At 32.3% G+C, this 22,512-nt stretch overlaps 1 protein-coding gene across 1 annotated transcript in view; it reads left to right on the top strand.

Annotated features, from left to right (window-relative positions):
• The window catches only part of LOC120351486 (sodium-coupled monocarboxylate transporter 1-like), a gene marked incomplete at its 3' end in the record, with an annotated part of 99,116 nt that extends 78,937 nt beyond the window's left edge, over positions 1 to 20,179 (top strand). Inside the window, 6 exon segments of the mRNA XM_039429049.1 lie at positions 1,638 to 1,771; positions 11,290 to 11,478; positions 15,803 to 15,934; positions 15,936 to 15,958; positions 17,947 to 18,087; positions 19,971 to 20,179. Of these exon segments, the coding sequence (XP_039284983.1) occupies positions 1,638 to 1,771; positions 11,290 to 11,478; positions 15,803 to 15,934; positions 15,936 to 15,958; positions 17,947 to 18,087; positions 19,971 to 20,179 (828 nt within the window).
• Positions 20,180 to 22,512: the final 2,333 nt, after the last annotated feature.

Genomic DNA, 22,512 nt, shown 5'->3' with positions numbered 1-22,512 from the left:
TTCAAAATGCTGTTTTTGTAAAACTAGAAATTCCTGGGGGTATTCAGAAGAGGTTCCGAGCCTGAGAAAACTCTTTAAATCAAGTCCCAAAAAAGGTAATCAAAGCTATTCGGGAGCAAGGAAAAATCCATGAATTTGTGTGAACAATCAATCAACAATAACTTTATTCAAATCAAGACAATATACATGAAAGAAATCAAAATACCGAAAATCACAATCAAAAATAATTTTTTAATAAAATACAAAAACAGGCTTCATGGTGGGGAGTGCTGAAAAGAAAGAAAGGAGGAAAAATACCTAGCCAACTATGGTTTCCCATGTAATAGGCAGGTAGAGGGTATAAAAGTAAGGAATTGATTGATTGATTGATTGAGTACTTTATTTATGTAGATTACAATATATACTGGCTTATACACTTGTATATACAATAGCTTCCAATACAGCATAGTTATAGATGAATTTACATAATATAGACTAAGAAAATAACTATTGAACTGTATATTATATGAAAAAGCAATTTGTTATATAATAACTATAGATAATAATCATATTGTTATGCATCTACATAAATTGGCGGAGCTTTGGACATATCAATGTCCATTCTTTGGGAAGAATATTAAAAATATCCTCCCCACTAACTCTCTACCAAAACGTTAATTTCGTTATTTAAACTAAGGATTTATTTATTAATGGAAATATTGTAAAAGTTTTAATGAAGGAATGAAGGAATGAAGGGTGAAAAGGAGAAAAAAAGGGAAGTATTGGAGAAGAAAGTAGGAAAAAGAGAGAAAAAGATGTGCAAAAATTGTAAACGAGTCCACTTTCAACAAATGCATCTAAAAGAATTGGCCTTCAAACAGTAGGTTGAGCAGAAATATGGAGATTCATATGTCGATATGGAAGAAAAAGTTACTGTTTGTCCAGGTTTTTATTTTTAGTTTAGTTTTTCTACTAATCTTAGAGTCTATAAGGAAGTGGAGTCTATGAGGAACACTATTTAGCTGCTACAAACTTACGCGCGACAAACGTGCGTTTCTCAAACACGGATTCGCCAAGTACAGTGATCGAGATCAGAGCGCGAACCTGCGCGACCTGCGATCATAGTGCGTATTTCTCGCATTTTGTTTGAGTGTTGCGCAGCTTGTAAAGCTGCATTTGCACCAACGTTATTAACAAAATGTTAATAACTTAATCCTTATAGACTCTATTAGATTCAACGGAACCTGACAAACACATATGTTTATCATGTGTATGATAAGTTATGCTCAATCTAAAAGAATCTATAAAGGATTAAGATATTAACATTTTGTTAATAACTTTGGTGTAAACGCAGCTTAAGTCTACGCTTTTCAACAAATCTAAGACCATACCGACTTGCAAAAATAGTTATTGATAAAGAGTAAGTTGCACAGGTGTTTGTGATTGGTGTTTGAAATTTTTCAGCCTATGAAGCTTGCGATTTCTTCAAAAGTTTGTCTGCGTTTGCTGTGAAAAACTGTATTACTTTGCCAACAAACTGGCTTCTGTAGAAATTTAATTTTATACAAATTTTTAATTACAATTTTTTCTTTGTCTCAAGAGGTACCGGTACGGTGTATAGCTACTAAAACAGCACTGAATATTGATTTTTGTTTCAGGATATCCATCAGAGCTGTTCTATAGAGGCAGCGGAATGTGGGAGACTTTATATGGAATGTCAATTGCCTTTCCCATCGTCTGCTTCGTATTCGTACCTGTTTACTATAGTTTAGGAATTACTTCTGTTTATCAGGTAAGATTTAAAATATTATTCAAGATTCGATTCTTCTTTGTTCAGTTTTTATACATGAGGCTTCTAAGGGTCTTATGAATCATCCAAGTACTACTTTTGCACTCGTATTGCTACTATCTTTCTCAACTACTTTCGCTCGTTAAACTACGATTATATGTCGCATTCTGAGTTCAAACCATTAGCGGTTTTATTGAATTTCATTTGAATTAACACTTTAACCGAAACATGGTCAGAACTGACCTAAACCGAAACATCCGGTCTCACAGACCGGGTCTTGCTTAAAGTGATATGTTTGATATATTTTCTACTAAATATGAATTTAAATATTTTTCATTGGTAAATTTCAATTATAGTAGAGTATAATATAGATTTTAGTTGCAAATTAAGTGATGGAAGAATAGAAAAAAATTTGGAAACATTGATATGTGATAAATGTATGATGTTGGATGTAAGAACACACACAATACAAAAATCCGTGTAAGATATACTATCAGTTACTACTCAGACCAATAATAATGGAGAAATATTTTATCAATATAGACTTTATAGCAAAACTGAAAGGTAATCATTGAAAATAATAATATTTTTCATTGTTACCAAGAAACTTGTTTGAGCAAACGTTTTCAGCCTCCAGTTATTTTATTAGCAAGAAAAGTTCATAAATAACTATAGTGGTCGGAATCATCTATTTCGTCAAGTGAATGTTTATTTTGTGACACTTCATTGTGAAGCATGCTATTGATACAAGTTCCAAAGGCTGGGGCTTGTATGGTTGATAACTCATCCATTGTCATCAATTTTCCTAAACCAACGTTTTCTAAATTACAAGAATCAGTTTTCCAAATAAAACATGTCAATCAAATACCGAAATAATGAAGAGAAAAACATTAGAAAAAATTGAACGCTCAAGATATCTGTTAGTCAAAACATCCGGTATTCTAGACCGGTAAAAAATGTACGTTATCCGAAAGATCCGGTAGCTGAGACCGGTACGTTTTCAATAGATTGATGTTTACTTGATAACCGTGAGTTGGGGACTGACGAGCATTGTTGAAGAATGTTGAGGAATAGTGGGGGAGAAGGTATTAGAGCGGGCAGCAATTTCTGATTCACAATTTTGCCACTATAGAAAAAATAATTTTTCCTCTGGTCTCACACACCGGTGCCTCGGTAAGTGCTAATATGGTGTTTAAGGACTCAAGTGAGATAGAAGTTATACTATAGAGAAACAATAGCGTAAGTAGATATACCATGGTACAGGGCGTTTATGTCGCAACTTTTACTGTTATCTCAAGCAGATTACTGTCGATTTCTACTGTTTTGACCGGGTAAGAGTGTATGAACGGCACAATATGAGAGACTACCAATATCAATAAGCTTCATAAAAAAGAACCACGTGGACTATCAGCTTGAGATAACAGTAAAAGTTGCGACATAAACGCCCTATACCATGGGATATCTACTTATGCTATTGTTTCTCTATGGTTATACTATAGTGAGGTCCACGTTATAATGGCAGTGAAGAAAGTTAGGACAGCAACGTTGCCGATCCTCTGTCTTGTCAATGCCTACTATAGACGGTAGCTGATATGGGTTTATTAACGTAATATTAACTGTTCATTCTCGTTCAAAATAATCAATTATATTCTATCGAGCAATAAATTATATTTTTCAATGATTTCATGATAAATTTTCATAATCAAGATGAATATTTTGTTAACTGACCGAGCGAAGTGAGGTCTAAGATTCAAGTCGACGGTTTTGCATTTCTCTTTATGTTTATATTTATATTTTTATGTTCCGCATTTACAGCAAAACACAGCAATAGATTTTGATGAAATTTGTCAGGTATGTTCCTTTTTGAATTCCTCGTCGACGTATAAATACGGTTTTTTGGAATTTTGCATTTTAAAGATAATACAAAAGGAAAAGGAGTCTCCTTTGAACGCCAATATTACCGTGAAAATCAGACTGGAAATGATTCATCATAAATCAGCTGTCTAGTGTATATAATACTACCCGTTCAAAAACATCGAACATCTTGAAAATGTATCTTTCCATCAACGTTAGTAGACAATTGACTATAATACTACCCGTTCAAAAACATCGAACATCTTGGAAATGTATCTTTCCATCAACCTTGTAGACAGTTGCAGCCAGACCTGAAAACAGCGCTCACACTCACATTCCGGGACGACACGTCACTGTACGATAGGACAGAAAGCTCTATGTTCATTAATTATGATTTTTTCTAGACATTTTAAATCGATAAATGTTTTTTTTTATTTTTGAGAAAACATAACATAACAACAGGTCAATGTAACTTACTGAGCGCGTGGTTTACTGTTCACAGAACTACTATAGTTAACTATATTTCTACATTGTTAAAAAACGTACTGGCAACAGAGCAAAGCGAGAAAGAGGTACCGCTATCTGCTTTGTTGAATGATAGACAAAGATAGCAATACAATTGCTAAACAAACACTGCCATTATAACGTGGACCTCACGATAGTGATTGGTGATTACTCAGTTATTATTCATACAAGGAAAAATTACTTGAAAAATTAATACTTGAAAAAAGTAATTTTGGTTCGTAAGGAATGATAACCAGTTGATACATGTCATGATCTTAATCTTAACATAATAAGAGAGATAAACTCTCTTAACATAATCATCTCTCTTAATCTCTCTTAACATAGTAAGATAGATAAAATAACGGAAATCGCAATTTGAAGGTTGGTGTTCAGTTCAAAAGTTTGAAGTTGTAATACTTCTTTCTAGGGCCCGTTCTGTGTACAGAGAGTATGTAATACCATAGAGAACATTAGCGTAAGTAGATATCCCATGGTATAGGGAATTTATGTCGCAACTTACTGTTATCTCAAGCCGATTACTGTCGATTATTGTAAATTTTACTGTTTTGTTGGGGTGAGAGTGTATGAACGGCACAATTTGAGAGAATACCAGTGTCACACAGCTTCATGGGAAAGAACTACGTGGACTATCGGCTTGAGATAACAGTAAAAGTTGCGACATAAACGCCCTATACCATGGGATATCTACTTATGCTATCGTTTCTCCATGGTAATACCAAGATACAGTATCATTAGGCGGTTTCAGGACTAATAATATTGGGTAGGCAACTCATCTTACATAGGTGTACGACAATTGGCCTACTTATTCTAACATGATTTTACGATTTCTTGGCTAACTATTCTTGACGGATTTGTAATTGATTTCAAGATGTATGACCAGATTTGAGATAGAAATTTAGTCTCAACAAGCTGGCCGGGCGAACTTCGTACCGCCAAATAGTTAATTAATCTCATGACAAACTTTAGCTGGATGCAAATCCAGGTGCTTCTGCTTATTGGTTTGAATGGAAGAACTCACACACACTGAATCGGGCATGGCGTCGAACGGTGTGAAAAGGCAATCTCCATATTTTTCAATTTCAATTCAATCTTTTTATTTGCCATCGATACAATTTACAATAAATTATTCAAGAAATTCATAGAAATAAAAATAAAACAAAGCTTACAATCAAAACAAAAATTATAAATTAAATATATTTATTCAATTCAATTTCAATTCACAATACAAAGCACAAGATACATAGACAACATATCTAAAAACAGATTTGTGAATATTTCCCCCACATAGACGGATCTGTGTGTGGGGAATGAGTAACAGTACAAGAAGTAGCCTAAAATAAAATAATAATACGTATAATATATCTATTTATATATATGAAAGATAATAATAATAATACGATTATAATATTATTATAAATTTACAGCATTTCGAGTTCTACGACCCAAGTTTGGACGTCGTTCGAACCGCAGCATTATTAAGAATTGAAATTTTGTGAATCAGTAGAAAAAAATTAAAAACAGATCTACCGACGGCTGTTGGATGACGCAATGATTAAAACAGCTGATTTTTATTTCTGTGTGTGGCCAGCTACATGCAAACATTGAAGGACCTTAGGAAAGAGTCCTGATTTCGGATTCTGAATTTGATAGGCCATAAACCTGGTCCTGAACATAAAGAACAAAACTAAAAAAAATCATCAAATTCGGTGCACACATAAAAAAGTTATTGAATGTCAAAATTGAGGCTCGATTTTCATTTTATATAGATTATCTCATCCGGATGTACAGTTAATAAGCGATTTCGCTTAGGTACTCTTTTGAAACCATACCATAAAATTTTTCATCTTGAATGAAATGCCAAAACAACACATGACGCAAGTTAGATCTAATTTGAACTGTCAGCATTTTTCTTCAAATAGCAACAATGGCTCCCATTTAACCAATGCTGACAGTTTTAAGTGAATCTCACCATAAATAGATGAAATGTAGCTTCCTTCCACTTAGCATTGACGTATACACTTCCTCATTTGCGCCTAATTACAATGTGTGTATCAAATAACAAGACAGATGACAAGTAGTAGTAGTCTTATAATATTCCGTTTCTCCATCTCTTTCTTCCCCACTTTCATCATCACTGTCTAATTTTTCTCTTCACTATATGTGTCTTACTCCAAAACTTCCCCCTTTCTCCATCGCTGTCTTTCTCAAAATTTCCCTCTTCTCCATCTCTGTTTTCCCTCTAAATTTCCCTTTTCTTCATCACTGTCTTTCTCTTAATTTCCCTCTTCCCCATCTCTGTCTTCTTCCAAAATTCCCCCCTTTCTTCATCTCTGTCTTTCTCAAAATCTCCCTCCTCACTATATCTATCTTTCTCAAAATCTCCCTCTTCACCATCTCTGTCTTCCTCCAAAATTTCCCCCTTTCTTCATCAATGTCTTTCTCAAAATTTCCCTCTTCCCCATCTCTGTCTTCCCCCAAAATTTCCCCCTTTCTTCATCACTGTCCTCAAAATTTCCCTCTCCACTATATCTGTCTTCCTCCAAAATTTCACCCTTTCTTCATCACTGTCTTTCTCAAAATTTCCCTCTTCCCCATCTCTGTCTTCCTCTAAAACTTCCCCCTTTCTTCATCACTGTCTTTCTATAAAATTTCCCTCTCCACTATATCTGTCTTCCTCCAAAATTTCACCCTTTCTTCATCACTGTCTTTCTATAAAATTTCCCTCTCCACTATATCTGTCTTTCTCAAAATTCCCTTTTCACCATCTCTGTCTTCCTCCAGAATTTCTTCCTTCCCCATCTCTGTCTTACTCCAAAATTTCCCTCTTCCCCATCACTGTCTTCTTCCAAAATTCCCCCCTTTCTTCATCACTGTCTTTCTATAAAATTTCCCTCTTCCCATCTCTGTCTTCCCCCAAAATTTCCCCCTTTCTTCATCACTGTCCTCAAAATTTCCCTCTCCACTATTATCTGTCTTTCTCAAAATCTCCCTCTTCACCATCTCTGTCTTCCTCCAAAAATTCCCTCTCTTCCATCTCTGTCATCCAATTTGAAATCTAATACGGAAGCTAGGCAAATTTGCCTACAGAATGAAATTCACTATAAACGTTCAGCATTGTTTATATATATATCCATGCTGACAGTACCATAGTAAATACTGTTAATAATTAAAAAAGACAATTTTTAAAAGGGTACTGGATTTTTATTTTTTTAAATTATTCACAAGAGTAGAGCTAACGGAAAAAATACGAAATACTGTTACTTAACTATAGAAAAATTTGAATTTCTATTCTATGCAGAGAACACAGCAGAAAGCCAGTAATATCACTCCAAACTGTCTGTTTAATGGTAGACATGAAGATAAACTTCATTTATTTTAATAAACAATTTACACTAAATTACAAACAGTTTTTATTTTGATCTAAATTATTAACTGATAACGGAAAAAGTACGAAATACTGTACTTTACTGCACTGTTATTTAACTATAGAAAAATTTGAATTCCTATTCTATGCAGAGAACACAACAGAAAGATCATGGAGCCAGTAGTATCCACTCCAGACTGTTAGTGTCTGTTTAATGGTAGACATGAAGATAAACTTCATTTATTTTAATAAACAATTCCACTACTATTTACAAACAATTTTTATTTTCATCTTATTATTAACTTAAAGATGTTATGTTTGATTCAAGTGAAGGATCGATGTTATTTATAACACAGTAGCAGGGCACCCGAGCTTTGCTACGGAATTGAAAGCTAGATTATTCTTGAGAGAATACTAATTGCTAGATCATTTTTATGATCCAAATTTAATCAAAATCTTTATTTTAATTTTTGATTGTTAGAAGCAACTCCCGTCATAAAATTTTGTTTTATGAAATATTAAGATTAAATAAATTATCTGTACACCCGGATATAGCTCTGATTGAAGCAGCAGTGGCCAATCAATATTTCTCGATAAATGTATTAATAAGTCCTTCAACTTGATACTCACCTAATAAAGGACAGAACTCATATCTTGTTTAAAAACCTTCCTCAACTTACTGCCATCCTGACAAAATTAGGCTGTTAATAAATTTAGTTGACAACTGTTTCGGAAAGGTACTCTCTCTAGATTATAGTTTATTAACAAATGTCCAGACAAAACTTTTCAGGTTACGTTTCTATCTGTGTTCAAAGAAGCAACAAGAAGCACAGCTGCCGACAGCATAGAAATCAAGTTGAATAGATGATTTTATATTAATGTGTACATAAAAAAATCCCCCCTATCAGAATAAATTGGGTAGAGCTATAACATTTATTAAGGAATAAGCTATTAAGAATTTTCAATTTTCCCAGTTTTTGTCCCTATTCACCCCGTTTTTCGGTATAGACATTGCAAGAGATTGGAAGAAGATGAATATATACATGCTAAAAGACGAACTTTAACCCTTCAAAAACTACCCTTGAAGTTAAAATATCGCCGAAAGATTTCTTAGTGAGCACCTAGGACCTATAAAGTAGCTATATTCTGAGTTTTGTTGCAATCCATCCAGTAGTCTTTCAGGAATCGTGATCAGTGAGTGAGTCAGATAAGAATTTTATAAGTATAGATTTCGACAGTTGGTGAAATCAACTTCATGTAAAAGAACTTGATATGAATTTGGAGAGCAGTTTGTAGCCATACACAGCATCAAATTGATAGTCTCTGGATTTCGTACATTGACAGTGCAGTTGAATATTCATTGATCATTGTTCTTAGTGATCAAATGTGACGAAAAATATTCACCTTCTATTGTTCATGTGCATTCTATCACTGGGAATGACTGCAATCAGTCTGAGGGTGCATTAGGCAAACGGTAAACCAAAAGGCGGAATTGTTTGTCTTTTATACTTGGAGTTGAACTCAAAACAGTCTGCGTTCCTTGAAAAAATAAACAAAAAATGAATTATCACCAAACCGTACCTAAATAGAGAACACAATATTATTACACTAGTGATGAGGACTCATTCATGATGGATCCACTTTTTCATTTCTCTCAATAATTACAATTAATTGCAGTAGATAGACAAATGTCTTATAATTTCACTTTATAACATTACAAATAAAATCTGGTGTGGCGCACTCACACAACTTTCCTTGCCGTTATGAAAATTGATCACCTGACGCTAGTGTTCCTGCGCATCTCAAGTCTACTATTCAAAGATTCAAGCCACCTGGTGACAGGAAAATTTGATAATTATTATTATAACGCTGGAGACACACGAGGTCTGCTATCTCTTCATAGTGAATGATCTAATAGAATAAACAGTTGCCAACAGTTTGCAATTAAATATAATCACATTTTCTCGAATTTCAAGCTTATTTTCAATTTTAGGTAAAAATGTTACAGAATTGTAGAGATTTTCATGCTCAATCGTTTTCATTTGAATTTTTTTGTTTGAATTGTATCTGAAGCCTGATAATTAGAAATCTAAAATCAACTTTGCATAGATGAGGCAAAGCTCATGAAATTTTTACAGATATGAGACTTGAGGCAGTTGATGAAGCTTATCAATGACTATTTTAGGTATGAAATTGATCAAAATCATTGGAGCCGTTTTCGAGATAATCGCGAAAAGCCCTGTTCTTGACAACATTTTCATTCTGACAACATCTTGAATTGCATTTGATCGAAATTGTTCGTGTCGGATCCTCATAGTGTAAGGACCTTAAGTTCCAAATTTCAAGTCATTCCATTAATTGAGAGATGACATATCGTGTACACAGACGCACATACACACACACACACACACACACACACATACACACACACCACACACACACACACACCACACACACTCATAGATCCTCATAGTGTAAGGACCTTAAGTTCCAAATTTCAAGTCATTCCATTAATTGAGAGATGACATATCGTGTACACAGACGCACATACACTCATACACACACACACACACACACACACACACACACACACACACACACACACCAACACACACACCACGTTTTTAGACTCAGGGGACCTTGAAACGTATAGAATTTGGAAATTGGGGTACCTTAATTTTTTTCGGAAAGCAATACTTTCCTTACCTATGGTAATAGGGCAAGGAAAGTAAGAATTAGTTAATTGCTGATCACTCAATTGAAATATCATCAGGGTCTTCACTAGCCCATAGCTTCTAATAATAGGCTTTACCATCATGATTAATTAATTGGTTCAAATTCGATATTTTAATTTGTTGAATCTTACTCACCCACCTTCATAACTATCATACTGTTTATATCCATGCATTGCTCATCTTTATTTATTTATCACATTGTGTACAAATACTTAACATGAGGAAAGTCACAACAGCCTCATGCCCAAAACTGCCCCATTTCCAATGTATACTATACTGTCCAAATCAAAATGTTGGTCATGTCACTTTCACTTTTTAAAATACAATTTACGCTTTTCAATACTCAGATAAACAAGATAATTTTGCTTTTTGTGTAGTTGAGAAGTTGATATTGTGGTAATTATTCATATTGAATGAAAAAAGACTAAGGAATTGTCAAAAAACCACTGATTTATTTATAATTAGAAAGACCGGTTTCGGTTATTACACCATTGTCAATCTCTGATAAACTCCTCATCTTTATAATTAAAAGACTCACTTAAAGAGGCAAACTTAACATCACTAATTAGTGATACTTATAATATCATTGTTTCAATCCAATATACCAATACCCCTTATAATGATTGTTAATTTACTTTTTGTGTAGTTGAGAAGTTGATATTGTGATAATTATTCATATGGAATGAAAAACACTAAGAAATTGTCAAAAAACCACAGGTTTATTGATACTTAGAAAGACCGGTTTCGGTTATTACACCATTGCTGTCAATCTCTGAGTTTATCAGAGATTGACAATGAATAACCGAAACCGGTCTTTCTAATTATCAATAAATCAGTGGTTTTTTGACAATTTCTTAGTCTTTTTTCATTCAAGATAATTTTGAATCAAATAGATACTATTAGAGTCTAAAATCAAAAAATCTAGAACAGTGTAACTTAATAATTATTCAAAAGTGTAAATTTTGAATGAAACTAGAAATTTTTGAGCTAAATACTGCACACTTTATAGAAAACGATCTTATCACATTGGTAATTTTTTTCAGTATTTAGACCTGAGGTTCAAATCCCGCCTGGTCCGGTGCCTAGCTTCGGGGACTTATGTGATGCGAAGTCTGCTGAATCTCGGTGTGACTGTGTTCACTCCATGCGTCGCCCTCAAAACAGTCATTGGACTTCCCTACTGGGCTTCCATCTGTAGCATAATAGCGATCGCCATTTTTTTCACCGTCATGGTAAGTAAAAATGAGATGGGTTCACAGGTACCATAAGTTCTGCGAATATCATACCTAAAATAATTACAAAAACTATAGAAGTCTAATTGTCTAATAACAAAAACTAGGAGTGGAACCAACTATAGTGAGGTCCACGTTATAATGGCAGTATTTGATCAACATTGGTGTTGCTATCCTTGTCCATCATTCGACAAAACAGATAGCACTATCCTTTTCCAGTTCTGCAACGTTGCCAAGTCCTTTTTTAATGTAGAAATGTATTAATCAAGGCACGCAAACGGCAATGCTGTTTTCCTATCTTTATCCACTGTTATTATAACGTGGACTTCACTATAGAAAATATCTATAATGAGGTCCAAGTTATAATGGCAGTGGAGAAAGATAGGAGTAAAACGTTGCCGATGCCGATCCTCTGTCTTGTCAATGCCTTCTATAGACGGTAGCTGATACAGGTTTTTGATGTAAATATTAACGGTTCATTCTCGTTCAAAATAATCAATTATATTTTATTAATCAATAAATTATATTTTTCAATGATTTCATAATGAATTTTCATAATGAAGATGAAATATTTTAATCAATTATTGATTCTACATTGTTAAAAGACGATCTCGCAACAGAGCAAAGCGAGAAAGAGATAGCGTTATCCGCTTTGTTGAATGATAGACAAGGATAGCAATACCATTGCTAATCAAACACTGCCATTACAACGTGGACCTCACTATAGGAATCTAGATCCTAGAATATAGTCCTATTAATTTGATAGAGTAATCCGAAATAGCCTATATGGTCAATTCCCAAAAAAATGATAATACATGATGTTTAAAACCGTTCAAAAGTTATTCTAATTCAAAGATACCGATAAATCATCCATCATCTATTATAATCAAATTACTATACACCCTACTATAATAATGTAAAAAACTGGCTTATACACGTACGGGATAGGGAGATTATGGTTGACGCATCATCACGTATAAACTACTGGACTGATTGACTTTAATTTCGCATAAAGATTCTTTATTAACTGAGGATGGTTAAAGGCCTATTTTCAATTTTCTAATATTTTATTACGTCAAGTTTTTAGTTTGTAAAGTTTCAAAATAGACCCTTGCGGTGCACGGGTTACCTGCTAGTTGTCAATAATAACAAAAGAATGAAGAATAAATTCCAAGATAGGCTAAACAACTCAAAGTGCAGTATTATATTCAAGCATTTCCAAGCTTTTTCGGACTCTGGCATCTTGTTTGAAGTAGCCTATACACCCCATGTGCTATTACTCTTGATATAGGAGTCATGACATAAATGTAAAACCTCAGTTTAATGAAGGTTCCAATTTCTTCTGGAGTTTCCCCCCTACTTCATCAACACAAAATTATTGAGAATCGTCTTGAAAATTCGCAATAATCTAATCAGATTTTTATCATAACAAAATTTACACACAAGTTGTACGTTATGGCAAGAATGCTTGATCTCTGTTGAATGAAGGCTTCAATATCTCCTGAAATCTCCTCCTACTTTAACCAAGAACTTCATCAAATCACAATTGAAAATCGACTAGAAAATCTTACAGAATATCAACAGAATTAGCACACTACTTGTTATAAGTACTTGTGAGTAGCCTACTGTTGGAGAGGAGAGCAGCTGACCCAAAAATACATTCCTCTCTCAATCAAAAATACCTACATTGTTCACTTGAAGATAATGAGGCTCTTATTTTTCTATTCATATCAATCAAAATTTATAAGTATCTTCAATATTGATAGAGATCCTATATGAAAATGTAATTTTTCAAACATTTTCTAGATTTTCAATGCTTTGAATATTTGAAAAAATCTATGAATCTTATAATTAATTCAATCGAATTGGGAAAATTTTTATATTCTGCTTCCTCCCAAGATGTTCAATTTCCAAGGAGTCTTTCGTCTTCTTGAGGGTAGGGGTCTTTTGATAAGATATTCAAATAACTTTCATGTTTTTACATTTCCATTTTATCAATTTATTATATTCACCAGCTACCATACCATTCAGTACTATCCATTAGCCTACTATTAAAAGTTTCCACTGTCCACTAATGTTCCTAATTAGTATATGTAGGCTAATACATATACTATTCTACAGTATATATAGAATAGTATAATACTTGAATGATGCTTCAATATAGAGCTGAATGATTACGATTGAAAAGTGGAATACCAGATAGAAATGTTAGAGAAAACACCTATTTCTCTAATGATAAGCTGAAGAAACAGTGTTACATACAGCTACACTAAGAAAGTATCAGTTTTTTGTAACAAAAGAGAGATAATAATATGAGATATTTTCGCATGGTAATTTTATTGATAAGGGCAACTATTATCGATTCATGCAGAATGTAATGAAATGAAATAGGCTACAATACGTCTGATAAGCATATAAAAATCATCAGAGTTTTTTGGCTAAAAAATTGGGAAGAATGATGTATATGGAACTGAGTAAGATTGATTGGAAGTCACAATTTTCTAATGAGAGATAGATAGAAATTATTTATGAATGAATAACAAGAAAGAGTTTTTTCTTAAAGATAATTCGATCGTAGTCATGCGTCACACATCACCTCATCATGATAATTCTTATCATAATGAAGAACATTATTATCTTACATCATGTAACAATATAGCAAAATTAATTAATTTGATAGTAAACAATATTTAAAGAAGAATAAATTATCAACACTCATAATAATTCAATTAATTAATGATAGATTGTAAATTTGACCTTTCTTCACATCACTATTGTAGTGATAACAGAATAGAGCAAAACAATTAATTAAGTATAATTGATTCGAATGGCAACACTATTAGGCCTAGTACGGTAATGGAATATTAATAAATTACACTATTTTGGTATGATATATTTGAAGAAAGCTGATAAAGCTGATTATCTCCTCATTTGGCTAGGAACGTTCCATTATCAGACCACAGCTTCGTTATATTTTCAGATCAGCTAGTTATATTATACAAGATATATAAAAAATAAAAAATATAAATTTAAGTGGACTTTTAAAATTATTGTTCAATCACGACATGATCCGGCTGTATAATGTCATTATCAAGTGAGTGGAAAATAAATAGAAGAAGGGTACTTGGATTTCCAATTTGTATTTATATTTAAGAGTAGCCCTGAAGAAAAAAGACAGTTATACAGGAGCTATCGGGTTTTTATGCAGATAATTGTATAACGCTCTGTAACTTCATACTTATAATTCCTTTTCTAATTATATGGAGCTTATAATTGTTATACAGAAACTCTGTATAGAAAGACCAAAGGAACTTGAGGGTTAGGTAATTTTAAATCATCAATATTGTATATTTGATAATGATACTTGGTGATATAAACTCCGATATCTGATCGATATTTTTGTGAACATAATAACCATTCGAATATTTTATTTGTATCAATCTTATTGCAATAGCAGTAATACTACTGTGCTTCTTACTGTGTTATTTTTCCTTGAATAAAATTGATAGGTTCGGAAAAATACTCATAGAATTCCTGAATATACGTTTTTCATGATGCCCACATGAGCTTTAGGCATAAAACTGAAACTGATGATAATGAGAGATGAGTATAAATAAAAATATAAATCTCAGTACCCTTTTAAATTATTTTGTCACAGCATTTTTCGAACATTAATGCCATTTTTAAAATTAAGAAATGGAATTAATGTCTGAAACATGTTTTGACAAAAAATAATTTAACATGTTTAATGTTAAATCAATGTCATGATAATGTTTAACACCATTGTTGAATTAACAATGTTTAATGCCATGATAATGTTCAATTAATTAATGACATTACAGATGAAATTAATGTCCGAAACATGTATACGTTGTGACAAAATAATTTAAAAGGGTACTGATATATTTATATTTTTATTTATATTAAAAGTACCGTAGCCCTAAAGAAAAAAGACAATGAGAGATGAGTGTATGGACCTTTGGGCGATTTGAGACTTGTAATGATTTTTCCAATAGTTAATTCCAATTTCAAATTTGATCATCTTTTATTGATATTCTACAGTTACACAACTTTTTATCGATTATAGCCACCACCATCTAGATTAATTTGTTAATTTAGCTGGTAGTGTTATAGCTCATGAAATCAAATGAAAATTCAGTAATATGTTTACTGCCAAATAAATTATTATTTATGATATATAAATAAAATATCTATATTTCCACTCATTGATCTCATTTTTTATAAATAGTAAACTCGTGTCTACTCATATTTTACTCATGAAATATAGCAAACTTTTGTGCTGAAATGATGGAATATTTTGCAGGGTGGTCTAAGAACGGCAATAATGGCGGATGTGGCCCAATTGCTGGTCATGATGGCCTGCAGTCTAATTATCATCTTCCAAGGACTCATTCAAAATGGAGGAGTGACCAATGTTGTCAACATCAGCTACGAGAAGAGGACGTCTGGATTTCTTCAAGTCAGTTCAATCATTAAAACATTATTTATAAGTAATGAGGTCGAAATCATTCAACCATCATTATACTTACTTTAAACTGTTAGCATCAGTTGAATTTGAAGCCATAAATGAAATATACATTCATACATGATTTATATAACACAAATAACATATCGAATAACAGTATCCTGTTATTTATTGGAGATGTTGACAGTTGGACGTTTGGAAAGATGCTGATTGACAGTATAATGATAAAAGTTTTCTGTCCTTCCTATCAAAATGTTCGCAATCCAAATTCCATGTAATTTTCGAATTGATATTACTAATTATTGTCTTCTGTGTCCCTACCTTATCAATATCGATCCTATATAGTGAGGTCCACGTTATAATGGCAGTGGAGGTGTAGAAAGATATAAGAACAACGTTGTCGATCCTTGTATATGCCTTCTATATAGACAGTAGCGGATCTAGACTCCTATAGTGAGGTCCACGTTATAATGGCAGTGGAAAAAGATAGAAGAACAACGTTGTCGATCAATGTCTTCTATTTATAGACAGTAGATGATACAGGTTTATTGACGTAATATAAACTGTTTAATTCTCGTATAAATAGTCAATTATTATATTTTATCAAGCAAGGAATTATATTTTACAATAATTTCATAATGACTTTTTATAATTAAGATGGAATATCTTGTTAATTAATATTAATTATTATTCTACATTGTTAAAAGACGATCGCGGGCAACAGAGAAGAGTGAGAATTGTTGAATGATAGACAAGGATAGCAATACAATTGCTAATCAAACACTGCCATTATAACGTGGACCTCAATATAATATAATTATTCAATATTTCAAATATTTTCAGTCGCCAGTCGTAAGTGTTTGTATGTACCGTAAAATGGGGTGAATAGGGACAGTTTTTTAAAATATTTTCTCATAACTTACACAAAAATTATTTTATTCTGTGTGTGATCCACTTATGGCTTTCACTCTTGGTATAGGTATCTCTTGGATTAAACTTTTTTTTTGCATTCACCCTCTTTTTCATCATTATTTTTTTTATTGCTGTCCCTATTCACCCCAATGGTGGGGTCAATGGGGACGCAAGTGTGTATAGTATGCACGATTTTTTTCAGACCTATTATGGGGTGGATAGGGACACAAAGGACCTTATTAAAAATAGAATAAAATATTTTTTTATATATATTTAATAAAAATAAACTAAGAAAATACATTTGAAGTTTTTTCGAAGGAATGATCCCATGAACTTATCACCTGAAACTTTTTCTTCAACCTTCCCAATAAATACTTTCACCCCTGTGTCATATTGGAATTTAACTCGAACCCAGCAATTTCCTTCTCCTCTTCAACAACGTTGACTACTTCAAGATAAGTCTTTAAACTTCAATAAAACCAGCAAATACCAGTTTTAGGCAGTGTCCCTATTCACCCCACCTCAACATCCAAATGGTCAAGATTGAAAAAAAAATCTAGAATAAATTATATTCCAGTTAAAGCTTACATATTTAATGTGTTATTACTTATTAGAATCAGTAGAATTCATAGAAAAATACTTCAAGCTTGTGACTACAAACAGTTCAAATGTCCAGACAAAACTTTTCAGGTTACGTTTCTATCTGTTCAAGGAAGCAACAAGAAGCACAGCTGCCGACAGCATACAAATCAAGTTGATTAGATGATTTTTATAATATTAATGTGTACAGAAAAATCCCCTCTATCAGAATAAATTAGGTAGAGCTATAACAATTCAATAAGAAAGAAGTTATTGAAAAATTTTCAATTTTCACAGTTTTTGTCCCTATTCACCCCTGCGTCCCTATTCACCCCGTTTTACGGTAATCATCATAATATAGTTCATTTCCTTCCAATATAGTTTCAATGGTTACCGCATTTCATTCAAATAATGGAATAAAATATATAGTGTTACTTTCATCCATTACATCATAATATTGTTCGAATAATCCATTGTTTTGTCATTTACAGTTGGGACAGTGATCCTACTAAACGAGTGACAACATATTCAGCTCTCATTGGTCAACTCTTCATGTCTCTTTCTATTTTCGGATGTCAACAGAACTTTGTGCAAAGATACTGCAGTATGAAATCTAGGAGAAAAGTTTACAAGTAAGTAGATTTCAATTAAATAAATAAGTTGGGTTTCATTTTGTTGAATTATCTTCATCATGATAGGGCATAGTCCAAGTAAAGTCCAAATAAATAGTTATGATACCTAGTTATTAAGTAGGCCTACCTTTATAGCTGCACCTTGTACGCTGAGGATGTGGCTCAGTGCCACAAAACGCGTTCGTCAAACAAGGAAACCGAGATTACTCTTGTAAAAGTGCAAGATTAATAATTAATTATTTGCAATGATTTTAATTAATCATTTACAAGATAATAATAAGCTTCCACATCGTCTTAGGCACTGATTAATAATGTCTGAAAAAAATCACCTCAGATTATGAGATAATGTCTTATTGATACGTATCGTGTAGGACTACTGAAAAATCATTATATTTAAAGTGTTCTTGAAATAATAAAAATATTGGATAATGGGCTGAACATAATACAACATAAAGATAAAGTGTTGAATCTGAAAATAAATTAACAATTGAATTTCTTAGTCTTTTTCATTCCATATGAATAATTATCACAATATCAACTTCTCAACTACACAAAAAGTAAATTAGCAATCATTATAAGGGGTATTGGTATATTGGATTGAAACAATGATATTATAAGTATCACTAATTAGTGATGCTAAGTTTTTCCTCCAATTCTAAATAGATAAATGATATGAGTAATTTTCTTTGAACAATCGTTCTCCATGAAGTCTTCCATTGCTGTTATTCATAATTCCATTGAATTGTTCGACATAATTTCTAATATTTCCTATAATATTCATATTATTTATTCATTCATATACAAATAGAATCCAGGTAAAACAACAGGCATTCGCCCAAAACTGCTCTAAGCCTTAATTTGAATAAACAGTCTAGAGGTAAAAATGATAACTTAATTCACACACTATTTTGAGTAAAAAAAATCTACTACAATTTCTAATTCATCAGATTAATTAATTTCATAATACAAATCCAAAAGAATCTTCCTTCACAATCGCCAAAAATATTTAAAATTTCACAAAATCGACAATTATACTCATGTAAACATCAAAATAGCATGTGAACATGTAAACATATTAGCGTATGTATCAGTTGTCTCTGCTAGTACCCTTGTAATATGTTTTTAAATTATACACTACAATATTAAAGTATATCTATAAAATCAACTAAAACACAATAAGAATTATCAAAAGTGCCCTTTATCTTATTGAAACACAATAAAGGGTTATGTTACAATACAATAAAAATAGTACGTTTAATTATTTGCCATTGTATTTTAATAATCAGTAGCCCTAAAAAAAGAGTGGATATAGCTTAATTATAGCTATATGTGATTGTAATAGTCGTGAATTCATTTGAGATGAATTGCCCAACAATATAGATAGGCTATATAATTGATTAAAATGTTATAATTTTTACATAACCTTTGTACTGTGTATTCCAAATTAAGGTTTAAAGCAGTTTTGGGCAAATGCCTGTTGTTTTTGTATACCTGGATTGAATTTGTATATAAATAAATAAATATGGAATAAATAAAATGATTTGCTTGCAGAATAAAAACAAGAGTGGTTATCATCATGACTAGAATAGAATAGAATAGCATTATCTACAATCAGGGCCATGCCCTATATACAAAGAGTTGAGTAGGTACATAGTATTCAATAATATCATCATGACCATATGTGATTGTTATAGAATATTATGTTTCTTAAATTTTTTGGGACAAATTTCTCACAAAATGAAGGCTATAAGTGATTGCTTTAATGATTTTCTTGCAGGCTATGTAATTGTTACAATATTTAAACTATTATAAATATAAAACTTTTCTGTAATTGTTACAATGTTTTATACTATTGTCAATATAATTTTTTTTTCTGCTTGCAGGACTCTATTGGGGAATGTGCCAGTGATGACTGTACTATTCAGCCTGTCGTGGATAGTGGGAATGGTTGTGTTTGCCAGCTATTACGACTGTGATCCAATGAAGCTGGGACATATCAGTGACATCGACGAGATTCTGCCATTCTACATCGAGGACAAATTCTACTTCCTACCTGGCTTCCTTGGACTTATCATGGCCAGTCTGTTCAACGGTGCTTTGAAGTGAGTGTACAAAATAAATAGTGAAATTAACTTTTAATAGTGGAATATCGGGCACCGAGCTCCGCCCTGGAGTACAAAAGCATATACAATTTATTACGAAAGAAGAAATTATAATATATTTTTAGTTCATACAGAAAGGCTCTATCTAATCACAGTGGGTTGTGATCAATTCCCAGAGGAATACAAAAAATTCTCTCACAAAGCCGGTTAAATTTTAATCCTGATTAATTTCACGTGAACCAAATCAGAGAAGACCATTTCAAAAAGATAGCTTATCTGATTGGCTCTACTGGAATTAATCAGGATTAAAATTCAACCGGCTTTTGTACAGCCGGCACTAAGTACCTGATTGACCGATTACAAAAGTTCAACAGCTGAGTCATAATTTTGTCTCAGTCCCACACACATGCACTCGCTCACTCACTTCCATCATCAACAGACGACGAGATAATTATTATCAGCTGTTTCTCCAAGGATGAATGAATCCTTTTAATGTCCTTCAGCGAGTTTTCCCAGGTATGAGAGTGAGACCTAGTGCAATCGAATTTTAATATTACAAACCTACTATGTTCTGAATTTCGTGAGAATCGTTAGAGGCGTTTTCGAGATCCGGTGAAATACAAGCATATAACATCTAAACATATAAACAGAAATTGCTCGTTTAATAGTATAGCATAGAAAATGCTATATAGTATAGTATAGCATTGAGAAAAGATAGCATAAGAAGATATCCCATTGTGTAAGGGTGTTTATGTTCTAATTTTCTAAATTTGTCTAAATTTCCCATCTAAAATATAATTTCTAAAAGTCTAAATTTGGGAGAGGAATAGCACAAGGTTGCCTTATTTTCTCTCTTTCTATCATTTTGATGATGCACTTATTGTATATGAATCAATGAAGAATAAGTCAATAGAAATCAATATAAAGTCGATAGTTTGGTAAGAGATGTTGTGGTATTTCTGCATAATATTGAAAGAGATGTTGTCAACATGAACGTCGATTATACTTTCAATCAAATCGATATACTCCTGTAGTTCTTTATTTTTCGTGGAGCTATATGTGACACTGGTAGTTCTCTCATACTGTGCCGTTCTTACACGCTCACCCGGCCAAAACAGTAATAATAAATAGAAGTCGACGGTAATCTGCTTGAGTTAACAAAAATCGGCTTGAAATTTGAAACATAAACGACCTTCACCATGTGATTTCTTCTTGAGCAATCTTTTCTCTATATAAACAGAAGATAAATTGAGGACATTTAGAAATAAATTAATAATTCGGTTGAAAAGATGAAATTAAGTTATTATAACTATTACTTTTCTGTGGATATTATAATATTTTGTATTTTTTCTTTGCATTTATTATTGAATAAGTTTTGTTCCAATAGGGTTGAACCCAGAGAAAATTGCCATTAAATAAATAAATAATAGAAAATTAGTACATAAATTGAATGGGCTATATGAAATTGAAATGAATTTATCATGGCTAATTTAACTTAACGGCGCTTTGAAGTCAGTATTTGAATAGAAATAGTGAACTTTCAATACAATAATAGTAACTTTTGATACGGTAGCGAATAATTTGTGATAGTAGATGAATCGAAGACATTTAAAGATAATTGATGACTCCCATTAAAAGATTAAATAAAATTATTATTACTCTTTTTTTCTGTAGCTATGAGACTATTTTGTTTTATTCTTGAAGTTTAGCATTTATTGTTGAAGAAGTTTTGTTCCAATAGGCTTGGACATAAGCCTTGAAACAATTTTGTCATATTATCAAATATATAGAAAATCAGTACCCAAATTGAATGGGTTTTACATCTCTGTGGATTCATTTGATGTATTTCGGTGAATATAATCAAATTTGACACAAAATATGGTGGAGCCTATTCAATTTTGTTTGAATACAGTGTGATTAATGTGTATGAGGAAAGTTTTCCCAGAAAAGTGAGCTACACCTTCTTCTAGAAAATCACAATTCCTTCACATAACTATTTAGTCTGTCATACTTCCACATTGGATCGTATAAATGAGATTGACTTGAATCGTGCGCTCAAATAATCTAATATATTTATTAATTTCAGAATTAGAAACATCACAGCTATTTTTGATGTCGAGTATAAGCTTTTTGATCTAACAGATATTTTCTCTCAGGTACTGATATAAATCCACTAGTTACTTTCTGAATACTCAAACTAAAACCATTCTGAACCATTCAAATTTATTTAGAATATGCTTGATCAAGCGAATGTGAGTCATAATGACCAAAAGATTGAATACATTGAATTAGTGTGATAGATGTAAGAAATTGTGAGATAAAA

This window comes from Nilaparvata lugens, chromosome 1 (genome assembly GCF_014356525.2).
Source record: "Nilaparvata lugens isolate BPH chromosome 1, ASM1435652v1, whole genome shotgun sequence".
In the NCBI taxonomy this organism is placed as follows: domain Eukaryota; kingdom Metazoa; phylum Arthropoda; class Insecta; order Hemiptera; family Delphacidae; genus Nilaparvata; species Nilaparvata lugens.
Note: the sequence above shows the minus strand (reverse complement) of the source record. Positions and strands in the feature narration are given on the sequence as shown.